The sequence below is a fragment of the Agelaius tricolor genome, unplaced genomic scaffold, assembly GCF_023055355.1.
Source record: "Agelaius tricolor isolate 1412-34295 unplaced genomic scaffold, bAgeTri1.0.p SCAF_1, whole genome shotgun sequence".
Taxonomy (NCBI): Eukaryota; Metazoa; Chordata; class Aves; order Passeriformes; family Icteridae; genus Agelaius; species Agelaius tricolor.
The window spans coordinates 30,187,504-30,213,948 of NW_027269261.1; the positions used below are offsets into that span (position 1 = coordinate 30,187,504).

At 42.0% G+C, this 26,445-nt stretch overlaps 2 protein-coding genes across 2 annotated transcripts in view; both read left to right on the forward strand.

The window, feature by feature from the left end:
• The window catches only part of KCNK16 (potassium two pore domain channel subfamily K member 16), a 26,639-nt gene extending 14,206 nt beyond the window's left edge, over window positions 1-12,433 (forward strand). The window contains exon 7 of the mRNA XM_071428296.1: window positions 12,326-12,433. The gene's annotated coding sequence lies outside the window, so the exon portion shown is untranslated. The remainder of the gene's footprint in view (window positions 1-12,325) is intronic.
• Window positions 679-26,445, forward strand: KCNK17 (potassium two pore domain channel subfamily K member 17). Its single transcript, XM_071428286.1, has 5 exons — window positions 679-954; window positions 12,326-12,440; window positions 21,307-21,473; window positions 22,613-22,781; window positions 24,507-26,445. Exons 1-5 carry the CDS (start codon window positions 742-744, stop codon window positions 24,800-24,802), a joined length of 960 nt encoding a protein of 319 aa, XP_071284387.1. The 5' UTR covers window positions 679-741; the 3' UTR covers window positions 24,803-26,445.

The following is a 26,445-nucleotide window of genomic DNA, read 5'->3' on the forward strand; positions in this document are numbered from 1 at the left end:
ACAAAATAGGTAAATTACAATGTCCTTATACACCCAAAACGATTTGACTGTTTTATCTACCAGTGAAAGAACAGAAAGGAACATTGGATGGTGTCTTACACAAGAAAGTAATTAATCAAATAGCTCTCAGAAACTACCTATATGAAAGTAATCCCATCTTTCACAGGAAAATCATAAATTATAAAAGGACTCTAAAAAAGCTGCTACCTTTTCACTTGTTTCTATCAAAGGATTGTTATCACAAACACCTGCTTGCTGCCTTTTAAATTAGCCTAGCTGCTGCGTGAAAGAGGAATGCAGATTTATGCAGAGTGCTAGCGTAGTGCTCTCTAAGTAGTGCCAGCTGAAGAGGGAAGCACTCGGGACTGGGAGAGGGGCTGGGAAGCATCCATCGGGGGAGCGAGCGTGACTCGGAGCTGGCTCCAGCTCAGGCACAAGCGGCGCGGAGCGGATCAGGGAGCTCTGGGCCGCGCTGTGGGACAGACAGGTGGGACCTGGAGCGGCGCCAGACAAGGACGAGGGCGGTGGGGTGGGCTGGGCTGCAGACGAGCAGCACGATCGCCTTCTTTGCCCAGCACGGCTCTGGGCCCCGCTCTTCGCCGCTGCGGGTGGGAAGGGGCAGGCCGGGGGAGGTGCTGGGGGCCGGGCGCTGCCGGGCCGGCGCTGCCCTCTCCTCCCGCCCCGGGCCAAGCCGCTTCTCCAGCGCCGGGGGCGGCGGCGGCGGCGGCAGCAGCGGGGCCGATGGTGGCGGCGCGGCAGCAGCGGCGGCGGCGCTGGGGGGTGCTGGTGCTGCTGGCGGCATACGTGGGCTACCTGGGGCTGGGCGCCGTCGTGCTGCAGGCGCTGGAGCGGCCGGCCGAGGTGCAGGCGGCCCAGAACCTCCTCCGGGAGCACTGGGAGCTGCTGGCCAACCACACCTGCCTGCAGGGGCCCGCCCTGCAGCGGCTCATCGAGGTGAGCCCGGGCGCGCCAGGAGCTCAGCGCCCGCTGGGGCTGCGGGGCAGGCGCTGCCTCCGGCCCGGAGGGCGAGAGCGGGGGGAAAGCGGCACCAACCGCGCCTCCAGCCCCCGAGTAACTTTAACAAGAACCAACAAAAAACAGCAATTTTTCCTTGTGTTAGTGTATGCGCATACATCCCGAAGAAGCCGCCCACGGCGTGGGAGCTTTCCGTGGGCAGCCGCCTCTGCCGCGTCGCTCCGTGCCCGGGGCGCGTCGGGCACCGCACCCCGCGCTGCTGCGCGGCCCGTGCTCCCCGCTGATGGAGAGATGCTCTCGTTCTCCGCTGCCCTCCCAACCGCCGCGGCGTTCGCGGTTTTGAAGCGCCGCCGGATGACCGAAGGTGGTGGAGTGTCCCGTTATGTGACAATTTACCTGCCGTTAATTACAGGTGGTTTAGGTTTGCTCTTGCACTTCGGAAGCGTGAGTTATAGGCTGTGACGTCTTGCAAGCGGTAAATTCTAATGGGAAGGCTTTGTCGTGGTAAATTTAGTTGATGTTTATACTCGTGACAAACTTTTTCCATCTTCTACTTGTTTAAAGGGAAAGTGCTTAGGTCTCTTAAGTTATCCTTAAAAATGCTTCTGAAGATATTTGTAGGATGGTTGCAAAATGTAAAGCAACAACAAATGCAGTCTTACTAAAGTACAGATGGTTGAATTTTTATGATACAGATACAGGCAAAGTGACATAAATGGGTTCTCTCTTTGCTCAGCTTTTGCTTGAAAAAGAAAAACCTGCACTATTGAAGTGTCTTGAGTACTTACCCAAACCCTTTGATTTCAGTAGGTGCTGGTAGTTGAGTATATACTCCTTGCTTTGGTGTGTCTGCCTCAAATAGATGTTGCCAAATACGAAGAAAACCTGGGGTTGTTTTGTTTTGGTGGGTTTTTGTTTGTTTGTTTGTAAAAGTGTACCGTGATGACTGAAACCATAGGAGCTGGTCACTGCAGTTCAAAGAATCTAAGAAACTTGGAACTCTGATATATACTTTTTTTTTTTCCTCTTCAGCAGAGAGGAAAATACAAAAGCCATCAAATGGGAAGATCAAAGGTGTTTCAGCAAGGCTCTGGCAGACAAAATTATGATGATTCCTTATGTTATATTTTTATCCCTTGGCTTTCTGAGTGGTATGTTCTCTGTTGGCAGTCAGTAGTACAGTGATCATATGCTATAAATTTGGGCCTTTGTAAGCTACTGTAGTACCCACTTTTATTACTTATGGTGTGAGCTATGCTACCTGTAGAATTTAAATAGAGAGAAGTGAGAAATAGAGCAGAGAAGACTAGTCTGGCATTTCATAAAGCTGGATCTTAGTTAAGCTTCATTCAGCACTGGCCCATTGTGTAGTGAGCACCTGGTATGGCACTTGCCCAGGGGTTGCAAGCCCTTGGTGAATGATGGTAATGAGCTAGTAATGGAGAGAAGGTAATCACAACTAAATAGGTAGAAATGCCTTCTGTCAGTTTGTTTTACTGCAGAATGACCTCTATGTGTTCTTGATACCCCGAGAATAGGAAAACCACTCAAATCCCTTTAGACCAGAGGTTGTTACAATATGCTGTGTGAGTACTTAATTGTGACTGAGCAAGCCCTTGATGGGAAAGTTACAAATAAGCTTTGTTTCATTTTGTGCAGTGTCTGTGTGTGCCTTCATGCTCTGAGAAGCCATACTCTGAGTTTGAATGGCTTTGTGTGTTATTTTGAATAACTTTAATGCTGAGAAATTAATCCTCAAAAATCCACAGAACTGATACTTTCCTATACTCTTTTCTAATTTCCTAGGCAGCAATCACTGGCATGCTCTAGGTATGCTGAAAAAGAGATGGTTTTGTGTGCAGTAAATTGTTATTGCAGTATATTGCACATAGTTTATCAGGCAGTGTCATCACTGGCTCTTTTCAGATAAGAAACTTGTCTTCTAGATACACAGCTGATTATTTGCTAATTAAGAAAGACATAAAGCGTGTTTGTGAAAACGTAAAGCAATGTGTGAATTTTAATTGCCTTGACATTACTGACAACTCCTCATTGTTTTCTTATAGCTCTCGGATTCCAGATAATGCTAAACTGTGTTTGTTTTAAGTGTATATGGGCCAATATGAAAAAAAATCCTAGTTTGCTGAGCAATGTACAAATGTAATTTTACAACCTGTTTATCACTTAGTTCCTAGTTACCAGCTGGGAGGGGAAATCCACTGTTCCAACCCTTGTGCAGATGGGGGAGCAGCAGAGAGCTCCAGCTTTAAGGAGCTAGCAGGAGAGCAGGGAGTGAGGATGGTTTGGAGGGAAGCAAAGCAAACAAACCATGCTGCAGTAGCTAGATGAGTGAATTATCATTCAGTAATTTCTATGACTTGGGTCCTTTCCAAGGAAGAAGCAGCCTTCTACTTAACAAAGGAGAGGACGGAAGGAGGTGAAAATAGCAGATCAACAATAAAAACAACAGCGGAGGAGAATGTGTTAGAAAGTGTGTGACATCTGTGGTGGTGTGCCCCTGCTTCCTGTAGCTGGATTTTGTTGGGGCTCTCTTGCCTGGAGGGATTGGCCAGCTCTTCCCCTGCAGGAGCAGTTCCACATATCCCGAGTAGTTAAAAGTAGCACCTTCAAATGCTAAGCAGATAAACAATGCATGGTCATGTGTTTATGCACACACAGAGGGCACAATGGAGGCACTGTGGCCACAAGTCTCACTACAGTGCATCCGGTGATGTTTACTCAAGGAACACCTAAGTTTCACTCTGTTGACCCATCTAAACCCAGACTATTGTTCTGCCATTGTGACTGCACACGTGCTCAGCAGGAACAAGACTGAGAGCAGGCCATCCCCATGTGCCACTAGGCAGCATGCAAAGAGGGCAATATCTGCCCTTTTATTATCATTATGGTGGTGATCTTTACATGCTGGAATTACTGGGTGTGAGGTCACATAAAAGGAAGCCCTCAGTAACAAGACTTGCAGAAGATGGCAGCAGATGCAATGATAGGACAGATTGCAGGTGATATGCTTTCAATACAATGAAGAAAAGTAGCTGGACTCAGCTGGGGAGAAAAATATCTATGTCCAGGCAAAAATTATGTTGGTTCTAGTTTCTGGAAGTGTCCAGAAGGTGAGGCTGCACACAAAGAGGACACTTTATGTATGAGCATATTTCTTGGAGCTGAGACCCTTTCTGTCCTTTTGGGGTTGGGGACACCTAGACATGCTTTGGTGTAAATCACTTCTAGTACAAAAGTGCTTTACTGCATAGTGTGAGTGTATTTGTAGCTCTAGTCCAGCTGAGCTGCCCTCCAAACTCACTCCTTTTCCTGCATTATTTTCAATGGTTACAGGCACTCAGCTGCTGTACTTGCCAGTGTCTCTTTGATCAGATGATTGGCTGTAGGGCCAAGCTTGGAACAGCACTTTTTGTGTATTACCTATTACCATGACATCCCTTTCATGCTATCCTTCTTCTTTTTTTTTTGATAGAAACCTTTTGTGTTGTATACATATTTCCCTAGTACAGATGTTTCCAATACTTATTATATTGTTCTATTGGTTTTCTGTTGTGGATATATAATGCTATTTGAAGACAGTTGCTTTCATAAAATGAGAAAATGAAAGCTGAGCTAATTTTTTTTCTTATATCTAGAAAGATGTAAGGTTTAGTGAAAAGGGCCTAATGCCAAAGGGCAGGTTATAAACTAAATGGCTGCAGGTGGATCTAGATACTCTTATCTCCAGAGTCAACAGCTAGAGGTACACAGAGAGTTTGAGTAGATGTTTACAAGAGCAATGAGATCCCACATGACTGAAAGATTCTCATCAATACCTTGGCTTGTACTGACATTGAACCAGCAGAGAATTGTGACAGCTGTCAGGAAATAAAACCCTGCAAACACAGTTTACTAAAATAATCTTGCACTCAAATGATGCAACAGGAAGGGGTGAGCATCAGAGATCACCTGCCAGTGGTGAGGGCCTTAAAGGAACAGCACTGACTCCTGGTATTGTGGAGCTGTAAAATCTATATGGAACCCAATTTGGTTACATTACCTTGTCACAGGGTTGATCCCCTGTAATCATTTTTTCCAGCTTTGTGGTTATCAAAATGTACTGCTGCTTTGCTTAAGCTACAGCCAATTCATCATTCTCTAGACCTGTTGGTTAAAAGAGCTGTGGGTGCCTTTCCAAGGATGTGCATTCTGTGCTAATAATACCACCTTCTAGCATCCCATTGACAGAAGTTGTTGAAGGTAAAATCATTATTCTGTAAGGCAGTAGGCTGGCATTATGTCATCAGACTTCTTGGAAGGTGATGAGACGACATCACCTTCCTCTGATGACTTCTTTCTGGTTGGCTCAGCCCTAGGTCTTCTGGTAGTGTCTAGTACCTGTATTCAAAAAGAGAAAGGCAAGGGAAAAAGCATGGCAGCCTATTATATCATACCTCTGCCAAGAGAGATATGTTCTTTTGATATTATCAAATTCCAAGTTACAGCTGGTCAGGCTTGGTGAGAAGTAACAAGGGAGTGTAGCCAGCTGCATTTGAGTGGTGTGTGTCTCAATAGTCTGTCCTACCAGAAGATTTGAGACCAACAACTAACAGTGAATAGCTCAAGACTGGGGGTGCCTTCTAAAAGGAGAAATGGTAATTGTTGTCAGTTGTTTGAAGATTTGGGTTATTCTTATACATATTGTTCTTCATACTTTATCTTTTTTAATGCAATTAAAAGAAAAACAACTGGGGAAAAAAATCTGGGTTTTACTAGGATAACGTAATGCAACATTTCTGTATTCTGTAAATTATACAGGCAGCTTCTTTGAACTTCTTTCAACAGGCCCTGCCTATTTCTGTTGCAGCCCAGCTGTTGTCATTGGGGTTTGGGAAGTGACTGAAATTCAGCAACACTCTGTCTCGTAAATCACACCACAGATTCTGCCTCGATATAAAAGCTTAATTTTCAGAAAAAGTACTAGTGGTTTACAGTAGCATTTGTTGCAGCATTATTCCTCTAGGCTACATCTTTTGTTCCTCTCCTGTTGGTGAGTAAGTCTAGATGAATTCTAGAAACCGTAGTGCACATCCAGCTGTGAAGTAAAAGTTCATGGTTCCTTTGGTATAGAGGAACTAGCGCTAATTACATTGGCAAACATTGCTGGGGAGATGGGGGAGCAGTTACTTGATCTGCTCTGAGGTTATTCAAGTGGCATAAAATTAAGAAAAAAAAAAACCCAACACTATGAATTCAAAAGAAAACCCAGCTGGGTTTTTTGTTTGTTTGGTTTTTGGTGGGGTTTTTTTTGTGCCAGTTCTTTCAGGCAGAATTCATGTAAGTTTACTCTCCAAAGACAAGGGATCAGAGCTCATGGCTGGGAGGGAAAGTGGGATTAATAATCTATTTGTCAATTATTTGGAAATTAATTGACCTTTGTCTTTGCAATCTGAGACCAATGTTAATGTTAACTATTTTCTTCTCATTTACATCTGGTATCCTGTGAGCCGTAAATGAATGTTTATATGCCAACATTGCACAGAATTTCCAGTGCACAAAGTTTTTGAGTTGTTTTCTCATTAATCTAAGTGGTAGCTTGGTGCCTTTTGAACACCTTATTTTCCTCCTTTATATGTTGCAAAGGTGAGGAAATTGTCTGGAAGGAGGCAAGCCATTTTCAGGAGTTCATGTATGCCCTGGAAAAGTTGATTTCTGTACATGAATATATAAACTTCAACTAAACTAAGAATAAAGATTCTTATGCCAGTCAATTTTTGCCTTCTTTGAGAACTGCCTTCAAATACACTTAGTAAATACTGCTTTTGCCTTTAAAGGTATCTCAGGATTACCGTCACCTCTGGCCAGAATGCCACAGTTCAGAAACAGGATAACAGCAGTGACAGGAGCCACAGTTTATAAAAAGGTCATTTTTATGACTCTTTCCCTGATGGTTTCCTCCAGAAAAAAAAAAAGTAATGAATTCTTATGGATATATTTGGTAGAGTCATAAGCTTTTGGGGCTTTGCTTTTGTCATTTTCACTTAACTTGCTCATATTGGGGAGGGTAGGCAGATTAGAATCAGTCTGTTTAATCATTTATATAAAGCTTATTTTTTGCTGTAAAGATTATGGGAGGAAAGAGAAGCATAGTGTTCTGAAGAAAGAGATTGTGAAAAACATAGTGCCTCAGTTTACATATACACATTCATTCATTCTTTACTGCTGACCTTAAATACCTTTTTTGAAAGCTGTATGCTGGTCATATGCTTTTGTGACTCAGTGCAGAGGTGAAAGATGGAATTTTTAGCTGGTGTGAATGAGGTCAGATTAAATAATGGTCCTTCCTTTTGCAGTACTTGGTGATCAGAAGCTGTGCTGCAGCCACAGGTGGGCAGTGGGGGGCCCACATGTGATGATAATTGTGGAGGGGAGGAAGTGTAAGCTGAGAAAGCTGGGAGTTGCCCAGAGCTGATAACACAGCAAACATGGTAAATGAGACTTATGGGTATGGCTGAAGGATAGAGTGGCTCTGCAGCAAATACAAAAGAATAAACCTACATTTTTGGGGGAGGAAGATGCAATACTCAAATGTCAAGTGGAAATCAAACTGTAGTTGTTGGGGCTGGGTTTTGGTGGTTTTTTTTTTTTGGTTGTTGTTGTTGTGGGGTTTTTTTTGTTTTGTTTTGTTTTGGAGTTGGTTTCTTTTAGCTAGACAGTATGAACAGATCTTTTGAGTGTAATTCAAAGTGTATGGTTGAATTTTTGCTGGTATGTCTGTAATAACTACTTTGGGTTTATTGCTGCAAAGCTGAGTAGAACTGGTAAAACTCCAGTATAGGTGAGTCATGCATTATCAGTCATCTGTGGAAGTGCAGCCCCAGAGCTGTGAAGGGTTAAAATTCAGGCCGCAGGAGTGATTTAATTTTTTTAGTTTCTTTTTTTTGACTATGATAAGGAAACTGTGGTAACGTTGTGTTTGGGTGTTGCTGCAGAAAGAAGCAGTGGCTGATAGTAAAGGACAGGGAAAGAAAGGAGTATTGCCATCCTAAAATAAGTGTGATAAGGGAGTCAACAGAAATCCACAGCTTCCTCACAGGGTTACCCCTTAGCTTGAATTCAGGCAGGGAGTTCCTTGTAGAAATATGCACAAAGCAGGCTTTTTTACTGGGATGTAATCTAACATAGAGCTTGTATTTGCAAGCATGAGTTTATGCCATTCCTAACTGAAACTTCAGAGTTTATACTTGAGAAATGTGGAGCTGGAAGCTCAAGTTGATTATTCTGAGACTTTTTTTTTCTAACAAAGGTAACAGGATAGGCATCTACATTTTAAATAAACCTCTTTGAGTGGACATCACTTGCATGGTCAAAAAGCAGAACAACCTACTTGAATGAGAAAATTAGCAGCCTGCAAATGAAGTTTCATTGACCCATGAAGGTCTAAGAATTTAAAATCTCAATTTATAGATCCTGTAGGAGTTACAATAATTCCCACAAAACTTTTATCTGTAGTTTAAAATTATGTAAGTATTGTCAGCTAAAGATGCAGTAGTCACTGCAAACTTTAAATTATTACCACTTTCGAGAGGGGGAAGTAAGTGCAGAGAAGTGAAATGATGGTTTTATGTTGTACAGCTTGTCTGTCAGTAGAAACCAAAAAACCACATTCTGGCTTTTTCTTAGTATTTTAACCACCCACCTGTTTCCTTTCTGCTTTCTGAATTGCACATGACCTTTAAAGTTCCCAAAATATCAAGCCCAAGCTCTACAAGTTCAGTATTTTTTGGGTGGTTGTGGTATTGACTGAGGTCTTAGGTTAGGCAGATAACTGCTTTTGAACACTGGATTTAAGATGCTTCTTCTACTAGTGCCTTTTAATGCATTAGGTTTTGAGGCAGACACTGTACAAATCTCCTAGTCCTCTATCCTATCTCCTAATCAGTGTACAAATCAGCATAATTAAGAGAAAAAGGAAAACACCTAGGTTTCGAAGTAATCATTAACTAAAGCAAAGTTTCTGGTTCTCAAAAAGGCTGGCTAAGGAAACTAAGCACTTATGCAACATGTGTGATTCACTTTCTTTTTAGTACCTCCTGAACCCACAGGCTAAAATATACTTCAAATTTATTTGAAAATCCATAACAGAGACATATCAACACCTCTTCAATGGAAAAAGCAGGGAGAATTCAGCTGTTCTGCTAGTGTTTATCAGCTAGGTTTTTTCCTGTATTCTCTCTAAAATGATAAACCATTTTTAATTTTTCTATGAAAAAGAGCAATAGTCTAAAATCTAAAGAGAAAGAGCAAAAGTCTAAAGGAATATAGTAAATTAAGGAGAATATTCACTGATATCTCCCTGAATGCTCGGTCAGCCTTCAGGAGTTTGCAATCCAATGACTTCCTGTGCCAGAAGTAATCTCTGTGCATTAATAGCCATCAATGGATTTCTCTTTCATGAATCTGCCCCCATGGGCACATCTGCAGGAAGGCAAGCTCCATTAGTTCTACAATTCTCAGAAGAGTCAATCTTTTGTTTTCTGTCATCATTGTTGCTATGTCAAAGGTTGATTCTAGATAGAATAATAAAACATTTTTTACTTTAGGAAAACAAAGACTGTATCCTTATCTCCAACCACTGTGAATCTTCCCTTTTAAGGGTGGCATCAGTTACTCTTTCTTCCTAACAGTAATGAACTTGACATTTTTTCTGGGAGTGTTGTTTTATTCAAGCGGCTTTGATTTGCATGAATATTCAGTGCTCCCCCTTTGGGCTGGCTTCAACAGGTGGGTGGGCCTAATGGTGTTCTCTGGTTATTTGATAACAAGATTTAACAAATGAATGCTTAGAGACTTCTTGCTGAAAGGGCTTGGAGACCTCAGCAAGCACACCAAGTGCCTCAGTACCAGGAACAGAAAACAGCTGGCATGCTGCAAGCTCAGGGCTTGCTCTCTGCCAGTGAGTAATGGTTCCATGGTACTTCCTTCCCACTGCCAGCAGTGCAGGTCACTGTCCATTTAGGGCAAATGCTGTGTCTTCAGAGCCTCAAGACACATCCTGTGCTTCCTGGCAGTAGCATCACTGCCTGGGGAAGGTTTACAGTGACCCTGGGATTCTGAGTTGTTACGAGTCACTGCAAAGCTGGCACAAGTGCTCACAACTGCTCAGCCTCTTGCTTCTAAACCAAGCAAAACAGAAGTGCTGCAAAAATGTGAAATTAAACATTTAATGCCTCGGTTACTGCTGCTTGCTTCTCACATTATGTCTTTTGCAGGCTCTGTTTCCTTTTTCTGCATGAAGGTTTTTCCATTTCTTTGGGCCAATTGTGCCACAGGTTCTTGCAATCCTCTCTAGTTCTTAAGTGTTTTTGGCTTTAAAACTTGATGTTGAGTGTAATATTATCTACTGCTGAGCTTGTATCAGCAAGACATCAGGCAGGAGAATGGGAAACAAATATGCTGCATGTTTGAGTTTTTCAAGTATCCCTGATCCAGCTGGTAATAAATTTATCCAAGAACTGGACTGTGGCTGTTCCAGAAGGTATATATGTGTTCAAGACTAACTAAGAACTGCAGAGACCACAGTTTACAGAAGGAAATTTTGAGGAAAATATCAAGCTTTTTATTTCAAATTTAACTACTGGTTTCTGGAGGGGGGGAAAAATAGGTCATCTGTATAATTTTCCATTGTCTCTCTTGCCATTTGACTTACTTTGGAAGTTATTTTATGTGATGCACACTGATTCCTTTCTAGGCCATTGTCTGCAGAATTTCTTACACTTCTTAAACCGAAGGTCAAATGTTGTCAGCCTGCACACCATGTAACCTGACAAACCTCAGTGCAGACACCAGACCTGGAAGAAGAACAATGGGTGGGGGAATTACACACAACTGTTTAAAATAAATCCTTCTGGAGGCTTCTTGAGGCAACCTTTTCTCTCTCTTGTTCTTGTTTTTTGTTTTTTTCAGGGATAATTACAGAAGGAAGCAAAACGCAATACAACATCTGTGGTCCTTAGCCCTTCTCAGAGCACAGGCTCTCTGCTCTGTCTCATAATTTAGAATTTAATAGATTATAGTGTGACTCTAAGGGATTTAAGTTGCCTTCAGTTATGAGTAAATCAAGATATTTCTGAGAATGCATTATCAAGCAGTGTTTATTGCTTAGAAAAATGTGTTGATTTCTGAGCTGCTCCATCTTTGTGTGAGAATTAGTAGCTCTAGAGAAAAGAGGTAATGATCCTTTTAGTTAAGCTGCTGCTTGGGACCCTGGAAACAGTTTTTAATTCATGGCCTTGTATAATATTATAAAAATAATAAAAATTATGTAGAGCACGTTACATTAGTAAAATGGGACAAAGCTTCCTCACTTTGCAGGCTTGACGTGCCAGTTTGTTTGGTGGATGTATAAACTACAACTCCTTTGCAAAACCAAAAACTGGTCAAAATCTGAGTGTGATTCCTTTTATTATCAGTGGTGAGAGTTTTATCAGTCTTTTTTGTTGGGATGGGGACAGTATTATTTAGTATCTGCATGTCTTTTTCAGAGATGATGAATTTTATGTGTTCTTGGTTACACTTTGCATTCAAAGATAATCAACTGTCAAGTGAAGTGTGAAATGTTTAGTGTCCATGCTGTGAATAATGTTGTTTTGGACACAACTATCATTGATTTTGTTGGCATGGGAAGGTATAGTCAGATGTGGGCCCTGTTAAGATGTCTCATATCTTATTTTGGCATAACTCTGCACACTTCATGTAGTGACTTCTAAGTCTTTCCCAGGAAGATTGAACAGAATCAGGCATAATGCTAATCTGATGTGTTCATTCCCATTTGTAGTCCCAATGTGGGACGTATTGGCCATCCTGAGTAGTCTCAGTCTCCTATAACACACCAGATACATTCCTCCCCAGTCCAGGGGGCTTCTCTGCAAGGGATCTGTATCATTTACGTATGTGTGTATATTTGCTGCTCTGGGACTTCTGCCATTGGAATATCCCATCTGGAAGCATTTCATTCTCCTAATGAATATGTCATAAGGCAGTCTTAATTATTGTCTGTCTAGGCCTTCTCTAGTTAGATCTTACCTCTAATCTCTTCCACATTTATCTATATAATCTACCATGTGCATGTGCAACTTTATTGTATTGCTGTAGATGCCCTTTTCTTAGAAGCAATATGCTGGCTTTGGCTTTTCTGACCTTGCAGCCCTTTGGTCTCTAAGGCACAAGAGATCCTCTGCTATAAAAGGGAAACAACAGAATCAGAAGTGGTTGTAGTTTGGGTTTTTACCAGTCACATGAACTTGCCTTAAAGGGGTTTGTGGGATCTCATGTTATTGTCTCTTTGCAGGGTATCATCCAAGCCTACAAGAGTGGCATAACCCTCCAGGGAAACACCACTAGCCTGGGCAGGTGGGACTACAGTGGGTCTTTCTTCTTCTCCATATCTGCAATAACAACCATTGGTAAGAGCTCCCTGCTCACAGGGCCACCTCATAGGTGGGAAAAGAGTGGGAATGAGGGCCTGTACTCAGATACTGCTCCAGCACTGTGTGGTTCCCTGGAGCTTGCAGTAGGGAAGCACCCATGACTCCAGCCCTAGGAGTGCTTTGTCAGTGCCAGTAATGATCTCTAACTGATCAGACACAGGGATAATTAGATCAGGACATATTCCTGATAAATTACATGGCTTCTGGGGCCTGAACTTCATGGTACTGCACTGCCTGGACTTTCCCAAGTCTTGTGCACTCTGAGAGGTCTGAAGTGAATTGTGCATTGAAATGGGCTTTTCCTATCACAAGGACAGGAATTATCTTGGACAATTCTTAATGCTGGCTGTTGCGTCTTCAGAGACTGTATTTATGAATTATTCCTCCTTATTACTGCCTGTATTAGATGAGGACCTGCTTGTTCAAGTGGAAGTTAAATAACTGGATAAACATCACAATTCAGTTGACTCGGGTTTCAGCAATTGGGTAATGCAAAGCCATGAAGAAATGATGGAAATAAGTAGGGGGAGGGAAAGTGGAAAAAAAAAATGTACTGGGTACAGAGCTAGTTAAGGCAGATGCTGTTAATTATTGTCATTTTGTGTCCCCTGTCCCCAAAACTATTAATAACTTGCCTAATGTCTTTTTCTTATGGTATGACCCAGTATTAAAAAAAATGTAGGAGAGAGTATGTGGAGAGATGGTTGTTGGGTATCAAAAATCCCTCACAGGTTTTTTGATTTGTCAGCTCTCTTTAAGTATTTTTTTAAATCAAGATTTTTCTTTTTGTACCCAAATGGAACCTTCTTTTGATATCTGATTGTATTTGAAGATACATTGGCTCCAGAACACTAAGCCCCCAAGCATGAGCTCAAAGAGAGGGTTTGTGGGTTTTCTGTGGGGGTGGAGGTGAGTGGGTGGTGGTGTGTCATCTTCCTGTGACTCAGTACATCTTTCTGTCCTGCTCCTTTGCACATGCATTGTTCTGGTTGGGAACACACTTTCAGTGTGCTGCACTGCCAGGCAAGGGTTGCACCAGATGATGGCAGTGGAGGCTCATCAGACAGGCTCACTCAGGTTATGGGTTTCCAGCAGAGCCTGGTCAGTTCCTTCCAGCCTTTGGTACAAAGCAGCATCTGCTCAGAGCTGCTTTGCATGCCTCAGTAGTGAATCCTGATGAGTTTCTAAGCCATCAGAGTGACTGTTTCACCATGGCCAATTTAAGTTAATGATATTCAGGAAGAATCAAATTTATCATGTTAAAATCATAAAATAAGGGGATGTTGTGATGTTGGCAGAGACCTAGACTAAGCATTTCTGCTCCTCTATACAAAGAGTAGCTGCTAAGCTACTCTTCCCACCCCAACCCCCTGCCCCCACTCCCCTCTTTTTTTAAGTAAACCCCTTGTCCTGATGGCTGTAGGGGAGGAGGACAGGGCATGACACAACTGAGTTGATAGCAGAGACAATTGAAAGTTGAAAGGAACCAAATCTTGCAGCTCTTTATCTCATGATTTTAAAGCTGGTGCTATGACTCTAGAGACTTGTTAATGATTTTCAATTGTGGATTTGAGAATGCCATACAAGCCATTTCTATGCAGAAAGCTTCAGAGGACTGGACCCTTCACTCTGCTTTTTCAAGTGAAATTGTTAGTTGCATACAGATTAGTGTCATAACACTCTGTTGATAACAATATGTTGTAGAAGAGAAAACTGCAAATGGTTTCACGGAGCCTTACCCTGAGTCTACTATCATAATCTCTCTTTATGCAAATTCTTGAGGTAGTTGAGGGGTTCAGCCTCGATGAGGATACCATGGTGTGACTGGGAAGGATAATTGATTATGTCAAGTAAAGAGACAAACTCCTTTCCAAAGAAGTCAATGAAGTTCAGAGGGGTCAGTCACAATGGGAAATTTCATGTATAAGGTGTGGCAATGAGATAAATGACAACTGAGAAGGCTTCTGGAGAATTTGTAGCGGTTTTAGTGTTCTTACATGGCAAGGAAGGGTTTATCTCAGGCTGTGATTATGGAGCCAATGAAAGCAGGTCCATCTGCACAAGATTAGCCCATAGGACTTAAAACCCAAGGCATTCTGGCAAATGAGTTCAGGAAGGGTAGAGTTAAGATGATAAAGCAGAAGCAAGATTCTCAGGAATTTAGGGGTACTATTTTGAAGAATATGGATGGCCTCTATTCCATGTGTTCCAGCTGCTGCAAGTCCTTTGGCCTGTTTGTCTCTTCCACATTTTTTCTTTGTAATTAATGCTATCTATGCCTTGCTGGCCTCTTATGCAAAATAGCATCTTTGTGACCCTTGTCCTTAGTCTTCTCAAACAGCACTGCCAAAACCACTATTTTACCTTCATCCATTTCCTTTGAGATGCTCTTTCTGTTCTGCCAGCTTCTGTGTTCTACTTTAGGTGCTTTAACCCTTCCACAGAAGGCGAGGTCCATTTCTCAAGTCCTTACCAGAACACTTTCTCACTGGGGTACAGGAGGGGATGATAACTTCTTTCCCCATTAACACCAACTGAGGGGCATTAGCTTCTTTCCCCACTAATGAGGTTTAAATCCTCATGTTTCCTGTTGCAGCATCTTCTGCACTGTATCCTTCTTCCAGTTAAATGAGAGCCTCATCTATTTTCACTACTAGTGATTAGAAGCAGCATGTGAACTTTGCTTAAAAACATAGCAAGTTCTAACCTGCAGGCTGGACATAGTTGGTGCCTCAATTGCAGATGTTTAAAGAAGAGATATGTATGAACTAAAATCTCTTGTTTAAAGAGGTGCCCCAAAGCCTATGTAGTTTTTGGCCAATCTCATGATTTGAATGGAATTGCATTTATAAATTTGGTATGGTCAGTCCTGGCCACCTGCTGATTCTTTCTCTGCACTGTTATGCTTCTGTGCTTTCCGCATTGCTGTCCTTGACATATCATATCATGCCATATTTTATGTTATCTCATTTTCTGCAGATTTTTCCATAAGAACCCTTTCTCCAGTTTCTTGAAGGGTCATCCTCAGAGTTCCTGTGGAGCTGTAGTAGTAAACATGATTAAAGAAAGAAAAGCTAACTTGCTGCTGGGTTTATCTCTCAGACTTCTTTATCCCTTGCCGACACAAAGTCTCTCCTTTCTGTGTTTACTCTCCTCCTACTTTTAGTTTGGACTAACAGGGCAGAGGTCAAAGCAAGTTCAGAGTGGGGCACAAGATCAAAGTTCCTAAAGTCAAACGACCACAGGGTGGTGTAATTTCAGAGAAGGTGCTAGGGAAAGGCTCTTTCTGTAGTCAGTGATGAGGCTGAGCCTAAGAGTAGGAGTATTGCCCTCTCTAGCCTGAATGTCCCACTTAATATTGGGTGGATGGATGCCATTGCCTAGTGCTGTGTTGCCATTTTGTGATGGCACAACCACCGGAATTCAGTTGTATGAATTTCAAGGGCCCTTTTTTAAAATATAAAATGGGGCAAGTAAACCATCTCACTGTGAAGGAAAAGGGAAATACCTTCTCCCTTTTCTTTCCTTCTCTGGTTAGCACCGTACATAGCTCCTAAAAGCAGTACCCCAAAGAACTGGGAGATAACAACAGAGGCACAGATCAGGCTATTCAGTGAGTGATGGTATTAACCACCCTGTTACAGACATTTAGTAGTTGCCCCAGAGGATCCCAGTGTAAGGAATAAAACAGTAGCAAGTTCAGGGCTGTGAAATTCTGGTAGGGTAAAGCTTTGGGCAGCAAGAGTTTCGTGAAGACTCTGGCCCTCTGCAGTGCTGCCCAGTGTCTGGTGGAGCTCCTGAAAAATGGTCAGGTTCCTCCTATTGCTGGCTGACAATCTGTTGGGGAATTCAGTTAAACTAACTTCATGTCTCAAAGTGGTTACTTGGAACCACTTTGATATTTGAATCCTCTGTGAACCTCAGGATCCTCTTGTGTAGGGGAATTCTCAGCTGAAAAGCTGCCAGTGTTGATGTGTTGATCTTTTCCCTGCCCTGTGACAGCTGGCAGAGCTTCTCTATAGGCTTGGCCAAGGAGGATGTGGCACATGGGAGGTCACTGGTGGGTTTGGGGACAGCCACTCACAGCAGCATCCTCTGAGCTATCTCCTGAGCACTGGAAATGTGGCCTGCTTTCCTGACTGCATGCTATCTTACCCAGCTGAGCCTAAGCTCACTACAGAGCTTTCAGTGTATGCACAGCATCAGTCAAAGACTGCAGTACTCATCTGAAGCATTTTTTTCACTAAGTGAAGGAGTGTGCAACCAAATTTTACTCTCATCTGGAACTTCATAGGGCTGAAACTGTTAATAACTTCCCTGGTTCAACCTGCCAGGGTCCCAGTGAGCTTCCCCATATAAGAGACAGTTCCTGAGATTCTGCCACCACTAGCTTTAAAATCAAATTCTTAAAATTTTTGTTTTGTTCTAACCATAAAACTGAGAAGCCAATGCCAGCAGTGTGGCTGCTTGGGGATTTTGTCCTGTTTCTGTCCCACGTGTACAGGCTCCATGCCTGTAGCATCCTCCCTGGATGGATGAATTGGGAATAACTGATTTCCCATGCCAGGTGTCCTCAGCTGTGTGCAGCTGATAAGTGTTCTTGAACTTAGTGCAGACTTGGTGGGTACAATGTGAAATCTCACAAGAAGGCTGAGAAGCCAGCATGTTAGTATGTTTTATATAGTTATGGAGCCATTCAAAGCAGGAGGGAGGATAGGAACCCCTGACTTGCTGATCTTCAGGTGCATGTAGGTGGTACCAAATGACCTCTGAAAATCCTAATGCTTGTAAGATCATAAAATGATTCAGGCTTCCTGGTACCTGAGGAGATCTCCAGTGCAACTGAAGGCTTAAAGCAGCCAGCTATGAGGTCAGAGCAGGCTAGTGAGTGCTTTGTCAGGGCCACCTTCCAGCTAAGCTGGGGCCATGCTCACATTTTAAGAAACCAGACAAACATTACCATAAGGCTGTGTGAGTGATCAGAAGGTGTGTTTGTGGTTTTCCTACCATGAATTACACAAAGATGTCTTTTCCATCTAAAGTGAATTTTCTTTTTTTTTTTTTTTTTCCTTCAATGAAACATTTGAATTTTTCATGGAAAAAACCTTTCATTTCTTCTGGATTAAAGCATCCAGATCACTTGTAAAGACCACAAGGGAAAGAAATTTTAGAATTCCTGAAAAGCGTTAGAGGAGGAGTTAGTGGTGGGAGGAGCTGGATTGTTTAAGGATTTAATTTCCTCCAGTGCCTGGGCAAATAGGAATGTGGCTCACTGAACATCACCTCAACTGCCAAGCAGAGAAGTTTTACTGAGTATTTAAATGTGTAATGAAAAATAAAATAATTGTGGCATTGATATCCCTCAGTGAACTGCACAGTGGATGCCGGGCCCCAGGTTAGATGAATTCCTGGTTATTCAAAGCAAAATATTGTCAACAAGAGCAATCTGTAAATTTGGGATTAGACCCATGTCTGTAGGAAATGATGGCTTGTATACTTTCATGTAGGAGAAAAGATTTAATAAAACAAGTGTTGCTTCTCTAACCATAGCTTTATTAGTGGTTTTAGCGCTCAAACACATTTTTTGGGGAGATTTGGTTTAATGCTAACCCTGGATTTTTCTGGAGATGAAATTTGTTTTTTCAGATGTTTTTCAGCCTATGATAGACATGTTTTGTTCTAAGCACTTTTTGATGAAAATACTCTTATATCTGGACAGTGAGAACAAGTCTTTCATTGTGGGTAGCAGGAAGTTGCAGCTGCCTCAGTTAACTGAGGGCACTGCAAGTACTGTCTTGTGAATGAAAAGATCTTTTACTAATAAGTCTTATCTTCTTAAGAAGTCTACAGAGATTCTGAATCCCTTATGGGCAGGAATGTAATGGGAAAGCAGGGGAAAAAATCCTTACTGTTACACGTATTACTTAATACGTGTAACAGAAGCACATGAGTTAAAGCACGTGGTTATGAGCATTTAGAAATAAAACCATTCTTGTTTCCTCCAAAGAAGCTTAACTTACATTACACCTTATTTCAAAACAAGAGGAGCTATACATGCACTTAATCCAGCTGCTTCGGTGGAAACACACAGAGATGTCTTAGCAGTTTTTAGGGATCATTTCTCAGTGTGTCTTTGCTCAGACATGTACCAGTGACATCCCAGCAGCAGGCTCATGAGGGATGTGACACAACTGGCAGTGCAGTTTTAATTTCTGAATCTGGTTCAGATCTTCTAATATCTAGCTCACAATGATTTAAGACACCAACTAATACTGAAGAGAGGAAGTCCCATTTTCCCATTCCTGCTTAAGTTTTATAACAGTTAAGGTTTATATACAATTAGGTTGGCATTTCTTTGTCTAGTGCAAGAACAAGTGGATGTAACCAGACAGGAGTAAATTTCTGGCCATTTTGCATGATCTAAAGTCTCCTATGCTATTTGATTATACTTCATATCCTATATAAAAGCTGGTGGGACATGGTTTTTTTGGCATGTGTACAGCAACTGTTTACCAAGTCTTCAGAAAATTCTTCAAGCTGCTGAATCCAAGGGAGAAGGGAGCCAGAGAAATCAAATGCAAAGCAGGTCTGGTGTTTGGAGGGTGGAGTTTACTGTGCACATTAGACCTTCCTACATCATTTAATTTGCCATTCTAAATTAATTGTAACATACAAGTTAAGTTTAGGTGCCATCCAGCCCTATGTGGCATCCCCACAATTCTGAATGCTGCTGTGCTTCACACAGTGACCAGAGAACATGGGCCTTTCTTCTTTTATGTTTTTCTGCAGAGAAACTTAGAAATCTGTGATTAAAAGAACTGCCCAAGACATTACAGAGTCTTTCAAAACTTGATATAGAAGGAAAAGAAAGGGGAAAGGCTGGGGGAAACCACCTTGGGAATAACTGGCTGTAAATCATTGTGACTCATCTTCAGCCTCCAGCCCTACCATAAATGCCCCCCAGCACTTTCTCCAGGGCCAGGTCAGGCCACAAAACACCCTAATCCCGTAAGAGAAAAATTGGAACTAATCCACTGAAATGTCACAGCCAGTATGAAATGCATCACACCAGACACATCTTTCTATAATTCGCTTAGAAGGGGTCATCTACCAGATGTTCTTGCCTACATGTCTCATTTACCACACTTGTTAGTCTAGAAATGGTGAAAGATGGCAGAAATTAGCAATCATTCGGGAAAAGTGCATTAGCATTGCAAAGAAGGAGTAGCACTGGCATGAAGTCTTAATTTAGCCCCTTTTTTTGGACTGTATTTCAAAACATTTAGTTACATAAGAGCACTCCATTCTTTCTGGAGGATGCTCTCCCCCTTCCCAGGGACAGGCTCCTGGGGCTCCATTGGAGGTGTATTGTGTGCCTAAAGTTATTGAAGGGGATGTCCTCCATGGAATCAAATTTGGGATTTGTGGGGGTGCATACTTAGGAATAGTTTGCCCCCAGACCATTTTCTGGGTGTAGTTTGCTGGCAGACATGCACAATTGCAGAGTTGCCCATGGTGTGAGATTTTTGTTAGCAAAATCTTGGCACGTGTAGATATCCCCAGCTCATAGCTGCACACATTTCTACATTGTTGGTCAGTGGCTTATTGCATCTGGCATGTGACAGAGGATAGTGAAGAAATGGGACTCTGGAGTTAACCACAGATGTCTGCACTCTCACTTAATCTGGGATACAGAGCCAGCCCTGGGGCCTCTCCCTGCTGGGCACTGCTCATTTGCCCTGAGGCTAGAGCACCCAAAAGCAGGGTAGCAAGGCAGCAGTGGAGGGAGCACCTCTGCACCTCTGTGCTTGCTGTGCCCGTGGCTGGGCAGTGCTGGGAAGGGGTAGCATTATTTGTGGTAAAAAGATAATCTCCTCTGTAGACATACAACAATCTCTAATGAGCAGAGGTGATTTTGGAATGTAGTCAAGGCCATAGGTCTCTGACTGGCTAAGGCAGTGTTGAAATGTTTGTGGTGTGCTAGTTCTTCCGTCTTTGAAAGCATCCTGTGAAATATACCCTAGTTAAATCTGACTTTCTTGTGGCAGAAGACACTGGAAATTACAAGTGCAAGTCTGCAAATTTATGGGACATTTTAAAAAGAATGTATGTGGAATGAAGACAAGTGATTTTGAAGCCAGAACAATCTGGGAATACAAGCAAGGCTGTGATTGCAAGGCAGGACCTTTTCTTAGATCACTTCCTATGACTAGAAGAAAGAGGAAAAATTTAAAACTCCTTTTTCTTTAGGTCAGAAATTAAAGTATTTTACATAGGTTGAATGTAATTTCTCTGGATATATTGACTCTAGACAATAATTTTGACAATTTAAGATGTTTTTGGTACTTGTGGTGCAAAAGAATATAAGCAAAGAGGCAGTGTTAAGTTCACTAGTCCTGTGGGACAAAGGTAGAAAAGGGTGGTTGTTATAATTAAAACACTATTGTTGTGATTCAGAGACCATCTGACAGCGATGCAGGATCATGTACCAGTAAAGCCCATGCCAACAATGCTTACAAAAATTGAACTAAACGGAAGATTTGCATTTACGTCAGATCCCAGCCAGGGCAGTGGGTAGGGGAGAGGAAGTTGACTGGTAAATGGAAAAGGAACTAAGCAAAATTGGCAGCAAAGGAATGTTATTTTCCAGCCCATGAGAGGATATGACAAACAATGGATGTAACTTACAGTTATTTATAAAAAAGGTCCTTTTGGAGCAGTGACCTTCTCACCTAACTTCTGTGGATGATGGAGGTTCACCCCTCCAGGGGGAAGGGGTGCAAGCAGAGACTATTTTAGATTTAATGCTTCATTAAAGCATTTCATCAAATCCCTTGTCTAGGCTATGGGAACCTGAGCCCCAGCACTGCAGTTGGTCGAATCTTCTGCATCGTGTTTGCACTTTTTGGGATCCCCTTGAACCTTGTAGTCCTGAACGAAATTGGGCACCTGATGCTGCTTGGGGTTCAGCATTGTGCCTGTCGCCTAGAGGAGGTGTTTCACTGGCAGGTAAGCAGTATGGGGCAGGCATGTCTCAAAGAAAAAAAGACAGAGGACATTGTCTGGTATTTGAGATCCTATGACGAACAAGGACAGCCTGGCTGACTATTTGACCAAAAAGGCAATAATACTCAGGAATAACTGGAAGCAAATAAATTTAGTCTATGACAGCCCTCTGAGGTGTCGGATAAAGTTGTTTATTAATTGAGGGAAATTCTGTGATGAATGACTTCCCCTACAGCAACAGAAGTGATAAAGCATTGAGCAATGCACAGTCCTAGACTATCTAGTCTGTTTATCATCAGTTTTAGTTAGAATTGCATATGTAAGTTACATGGGAGCATTTGTGGAACAGGCTTTAAACTGGCATGAATTTAGGACTTATGAAGGTGATGCCCAGTTTGTGTTGGCTTAGTGTCAATGTTTAACCTCAGCTGACATCTAAGCACCATGCAGTTACTCACCCCTTCCCAGGGGGATGGGGAAGAGAATCCAGAAGAGTAAAAAATTCATGGGTTGAGGTAAAGACAGTTTGATAAGTAAAGCAAAAGTTGGTCACACAAGCAAAATAAAAAAAGGCATTTGTTCACCACTTTGTATCAGCAGGTAGCCATTTCCAGGAAAGGAGGACTCCATCATGCGCAGCACTTACTTGGGAAGACAAACTCCATCACTCTGAACATTCCCTGCTTCCTTCTCCCTCCAGCTCTATATGCTGAACATGATGCTGCATGGTATAGAATATCCCTTTGGTCACTTGCTCAGCTGTCCTGGCTGTGTCCTCTCCCAAATTCCTGTGTAGCCCCAGCCTACTCACTGGAGGGGTGGGATGAGAAGCAGAGAAAGCCTTCACACTGTGCAGGCACTACTCAGCAACAATAAGAACATTCTGTATTACCAACACTGTTTTCAACACAAATTTAAAGCACAACCTCCTACTAACTACTGTGAAGAAAATAACCATCCCAGCTGAAGCCAGCACACATGTAGGACAGACATGCCATTTGTTATAGTGGAATTCAATGAATGTTTGTATGCTTTTGTGGAGTCCATCATCATATCATCATCATCTCCAACTGAAAAACAAGCTGGACTTTCCTTGCTTCCCTTCTTGTGACAATTTTTTTTTCCCCTTCCTCTTTTACCAGAATAAAGCTTCCTTCCTGATGAAGACCTGTGCACTGGTAACTGGCTTGTTATTGTTCCTCCTGCTACCTCCCTTGTTATTCTCTGACAAAGAAGGCTGGTCTTATGAAGAAGGCTTCTACTATTCCTTCATTACCCTCAACACTATAGGGTTTGGAGACTATGTGATTGGTGAGTAGTTCACATTTCATTGCTTTCACCTACTGAACAGCAAATCCATGACACACAAAGCTCCCCACGTGGCAGATTGGCACCAGTAGCAATCCCCAGACCTGATGATCAGTATGTTGTGGTGTGCATTTGGCAGGTGGGAAAAAACATGGTTTGTGCCATAGCAATGCCACCTGAGGAAGAACAAAGGCATTGTTTCCCAGTCAGTAAGTGGCACTGAAGTGGCCTTTCCCTTGAATGACTACACCACCAGGCAGGAGTGCCATGGTTCAATCACAGTGGTTGCTGAGGGCACACTTATCACACTCTGGTGCCACTCTGCCTCTTCATTAACAGACTCTGCCTCTTCTTCTGTCAAAACCCTAGGTAATTATTTTCTAAAAGGCAACTTAAATCACTTAGGTATAGGCTGTCAGGCACTAGGCACTGCTTAGCTTTGGATGCCAAAACCCTTTGCCAGAGGAAATGGGATTGAATTCACACCCACTGCATTTGCTGAAACACAGGACATGCCTCTTTGATAAAGACTTTCTCATTAAAAACCAATTGATTATAGAAACATATGCACTCTTGAATTCCTGAGAGACAGACTAAAACATCCTATTACAGATTTGCTATTTTCTTTTCTTCATAGCACTTGCTTGATGCTTAGACAACTTAGTGGCATTACCTTAGGACTTGTCTGTAATGCATCAAAGTTATGATTAGAGCTTGTGTAGGCACATGTAAATAAGTTAGGAATAAAGTTAGCTTGAGTAAGGGTAGCCAGATGGAGCTTGACAAAAGCTGGGTCAGCTCAGCATTTTCGTATACTGATTTTACAGATGATGCTGAACTCTGTGCTACAACAGCTTTACTTCTCTCAGTTTCTGGTAATGCATTTGGTATTCCTTCCTCTTCCAGCTGTGCCTTCACCTGTGTAGTACCTTTGTAACTGGAATACTGCCATAGAGGCACTAGGTTTGGTATGAGAATAATTGAGTGTCAGTTGTGGTGTATAGAGGCTAAACAATTTTGCCTTACAATTCTGTATGAGCGGTTTATGCCTCAAAAATGAGGTTCAAATGACCTTCACACTGTTTCCTCACTACTGTGATACAGAGCTGGGAGGAATAAATGACCTGTGGGGAAGCATCTCTGCAGAAAAGGATCTGGCAGTCCTAATGGGCACCAAGATGTCCATGATCCTGCAGAGAGTGACTCTGTGGCCGTGAAGGCTGGTGATAATTTCAAATTGTCTTCCAAGGTTTGATTATTCTTAGAGGTTTTAGGACTGCTCAGACCTCTTTTCTCCTGCTCTCAGAGACTCTTGCTTATATCTGGTTTAACAAGATACATATAGTGGTGCATAAAACCTGCTTACCTCTCTGCCTGCAGGGACGTCTGTTACATGCTAATGGAATATTGTGGTGCTAAGTGATAAGCAGAGAAACTAAACTGTGCTTGAATGTAGATAATTTCACTTTGACATGGATGCAATTTGGGATTTAGTTTTCTTTCTTGAGAGTGATATTTGCAATTCCTAAGGAGTACTAGGCTGTTGCTGACACATGATGAAACATACTTACAACATTAGTTCACATGCTAAGTGGATGGCATACTTTTTTTTTTATGTAGAAATCACTAATATCCAATGATATTTCAACTGTCTTTGCTTTACCTGTAATGTCTCCTTTGAGGCACTCTTGATCCAATGTAGAAATGTTTTGGGTGGTTCTGTTGTAGGGATGAACCCAGATCGCACCTATCCAAGCTGGTACAAGAATGTAGTCTCTCTATGGATCCTCTTTGGGATGGCCTGGCTAGCACTGGTTATCAAATTTTGCATCAACATTCTAGAGAGCTCCAGTTACTTCTGTCAATGCAACAAGAAGAGCACAGAGATGGCTGAAGATTTAATTGATGGTAACAAAAATAGCGTGACTGGACTTCAGAATGCGGAGATCTGCTGTGACAAAGACACAAAAATGAAAGGACCAGTTGAATCTCACTCTTACACAGCTCCTACAGAAGCCCTCTAGGGAGGAAAAATGTTCTCTGTGTCCTGCAGGTTTTAGTGCACCAGAGATGAGCCATTTAGAAATGTGTACATGGAGCTGCTCTGACCTGTGAATGGGGTGAAAGTTTGCTTATTGAGCTTGAAATGCTTTTATTTTGAATTGAGCAATGACAGAATATTTCAGTTCCAGCACCACCAAGTACTACCAACAGGACTCTTAGCCAAAAGTAGATTTGTGGAAGTGTTACCTGCGCTCCTACCTCAATCTGTGAGGTAATCTTTGACATCCCTGAGCAGCACTAGCTGCTGTGCATTTCTTTACATGATTCGTGCAGTCTCTAGTTATACCTATGGCACTTTGCAAATGCCACAGCCATAAAAGCAAGTGCCATTTAATGCAGGAAACAAATGGCATATTGCCAAAAGAAATGAAAAGCACTGTTTAAAGCTATCTAGCAGTCATGGCAGATGTGCACCATCACCTATATACTTGTGCTTGAGAAAGGTGGTAACAAGGTTTTGCTCTCTGATCGTTCATATGGGGATGGCAATGAGGAAGAGCTCGTAGAGGTGCCTGATAGAAAGAGATCATTCAATTTTTTAAAAAGTAATTTCTACATCAGAAGTCTGCTAACAGAAAGAGACTGGGTATGCTATTCCTTACTTCAGAACTTATGTGGATTCATTCTTGGAAATATTTTGCAGACCAAATGTCATCAGCTCAATGCGACAGTTCATTTAGATAAATTTGTATTTTGTCACATCTTGGAAGTCAGAAAAGGAGGACTAGAAGCAATTTTAAAAGTCAGTGGTTCCAACATTTTCCTATCACCAATATTAACAAGGACTACTTCAGTCTAGAAACAGACTGAATTTTCTTCAACTATGATCGAGAGATGCTATTGTGATGAACTTCTCATGTCATGAATGATTAGCGTACTGTACCTGTTCTATCTAACATCTTATATATAATAACAACTGTCTTTGATCTGTGGAATGACATGCTTATTTGGTTTTTGTGTCAGTCATGAAGCAGAACTTGGTTGCGTCTTTTTAATTCCATTAAATTCTCAAAAATCTTTTTAAATATTGTGCCATTTATAAGGGCACAACAGTCTAACTCCTGGTGCTGTTTGTATTCCGTTATCTGTTCTTCTCATTTTGTTACTCTTGTTGTAGTATTTGCATCCTAAGCATTAACTTTGAAAACTTCACCATGGCAGCAAACCAGAATGAAGCATTTGATTGAGCCTTCAGCTTTTGCAATGAACCTAAGGTCCCATGGGGTTGTAAGAGAAAAGACTGAAAACAGAGTCTGTTGGAGTATGGGACTGAGGAATTAGAAATATGCATTGCTATATTCACAGAAATGGAGTGAGTGAAAAGTGTACAGTCTTCAGGAACACAAGTTCTGAAACATATATTGTGAAAAAAGTGTTTCCAGAAGAGGCCAGTCTTGAGTATTGATATCTGGTGGAACTATTATAGGAAAAAATGCAGCAAAAGGATCAGCTGAATGAAATTCAGAATGTTGACCTTTTTCTGATTGCACAGTAGTAAATGTTCTCTCAAATACCGTTTGAAGGGGCAGCAGATATCAGGAAGGGAGACAGTGGACCTCTTGGATCATACTGATGCAAAATAAATACATTTCAAATTTTTGAA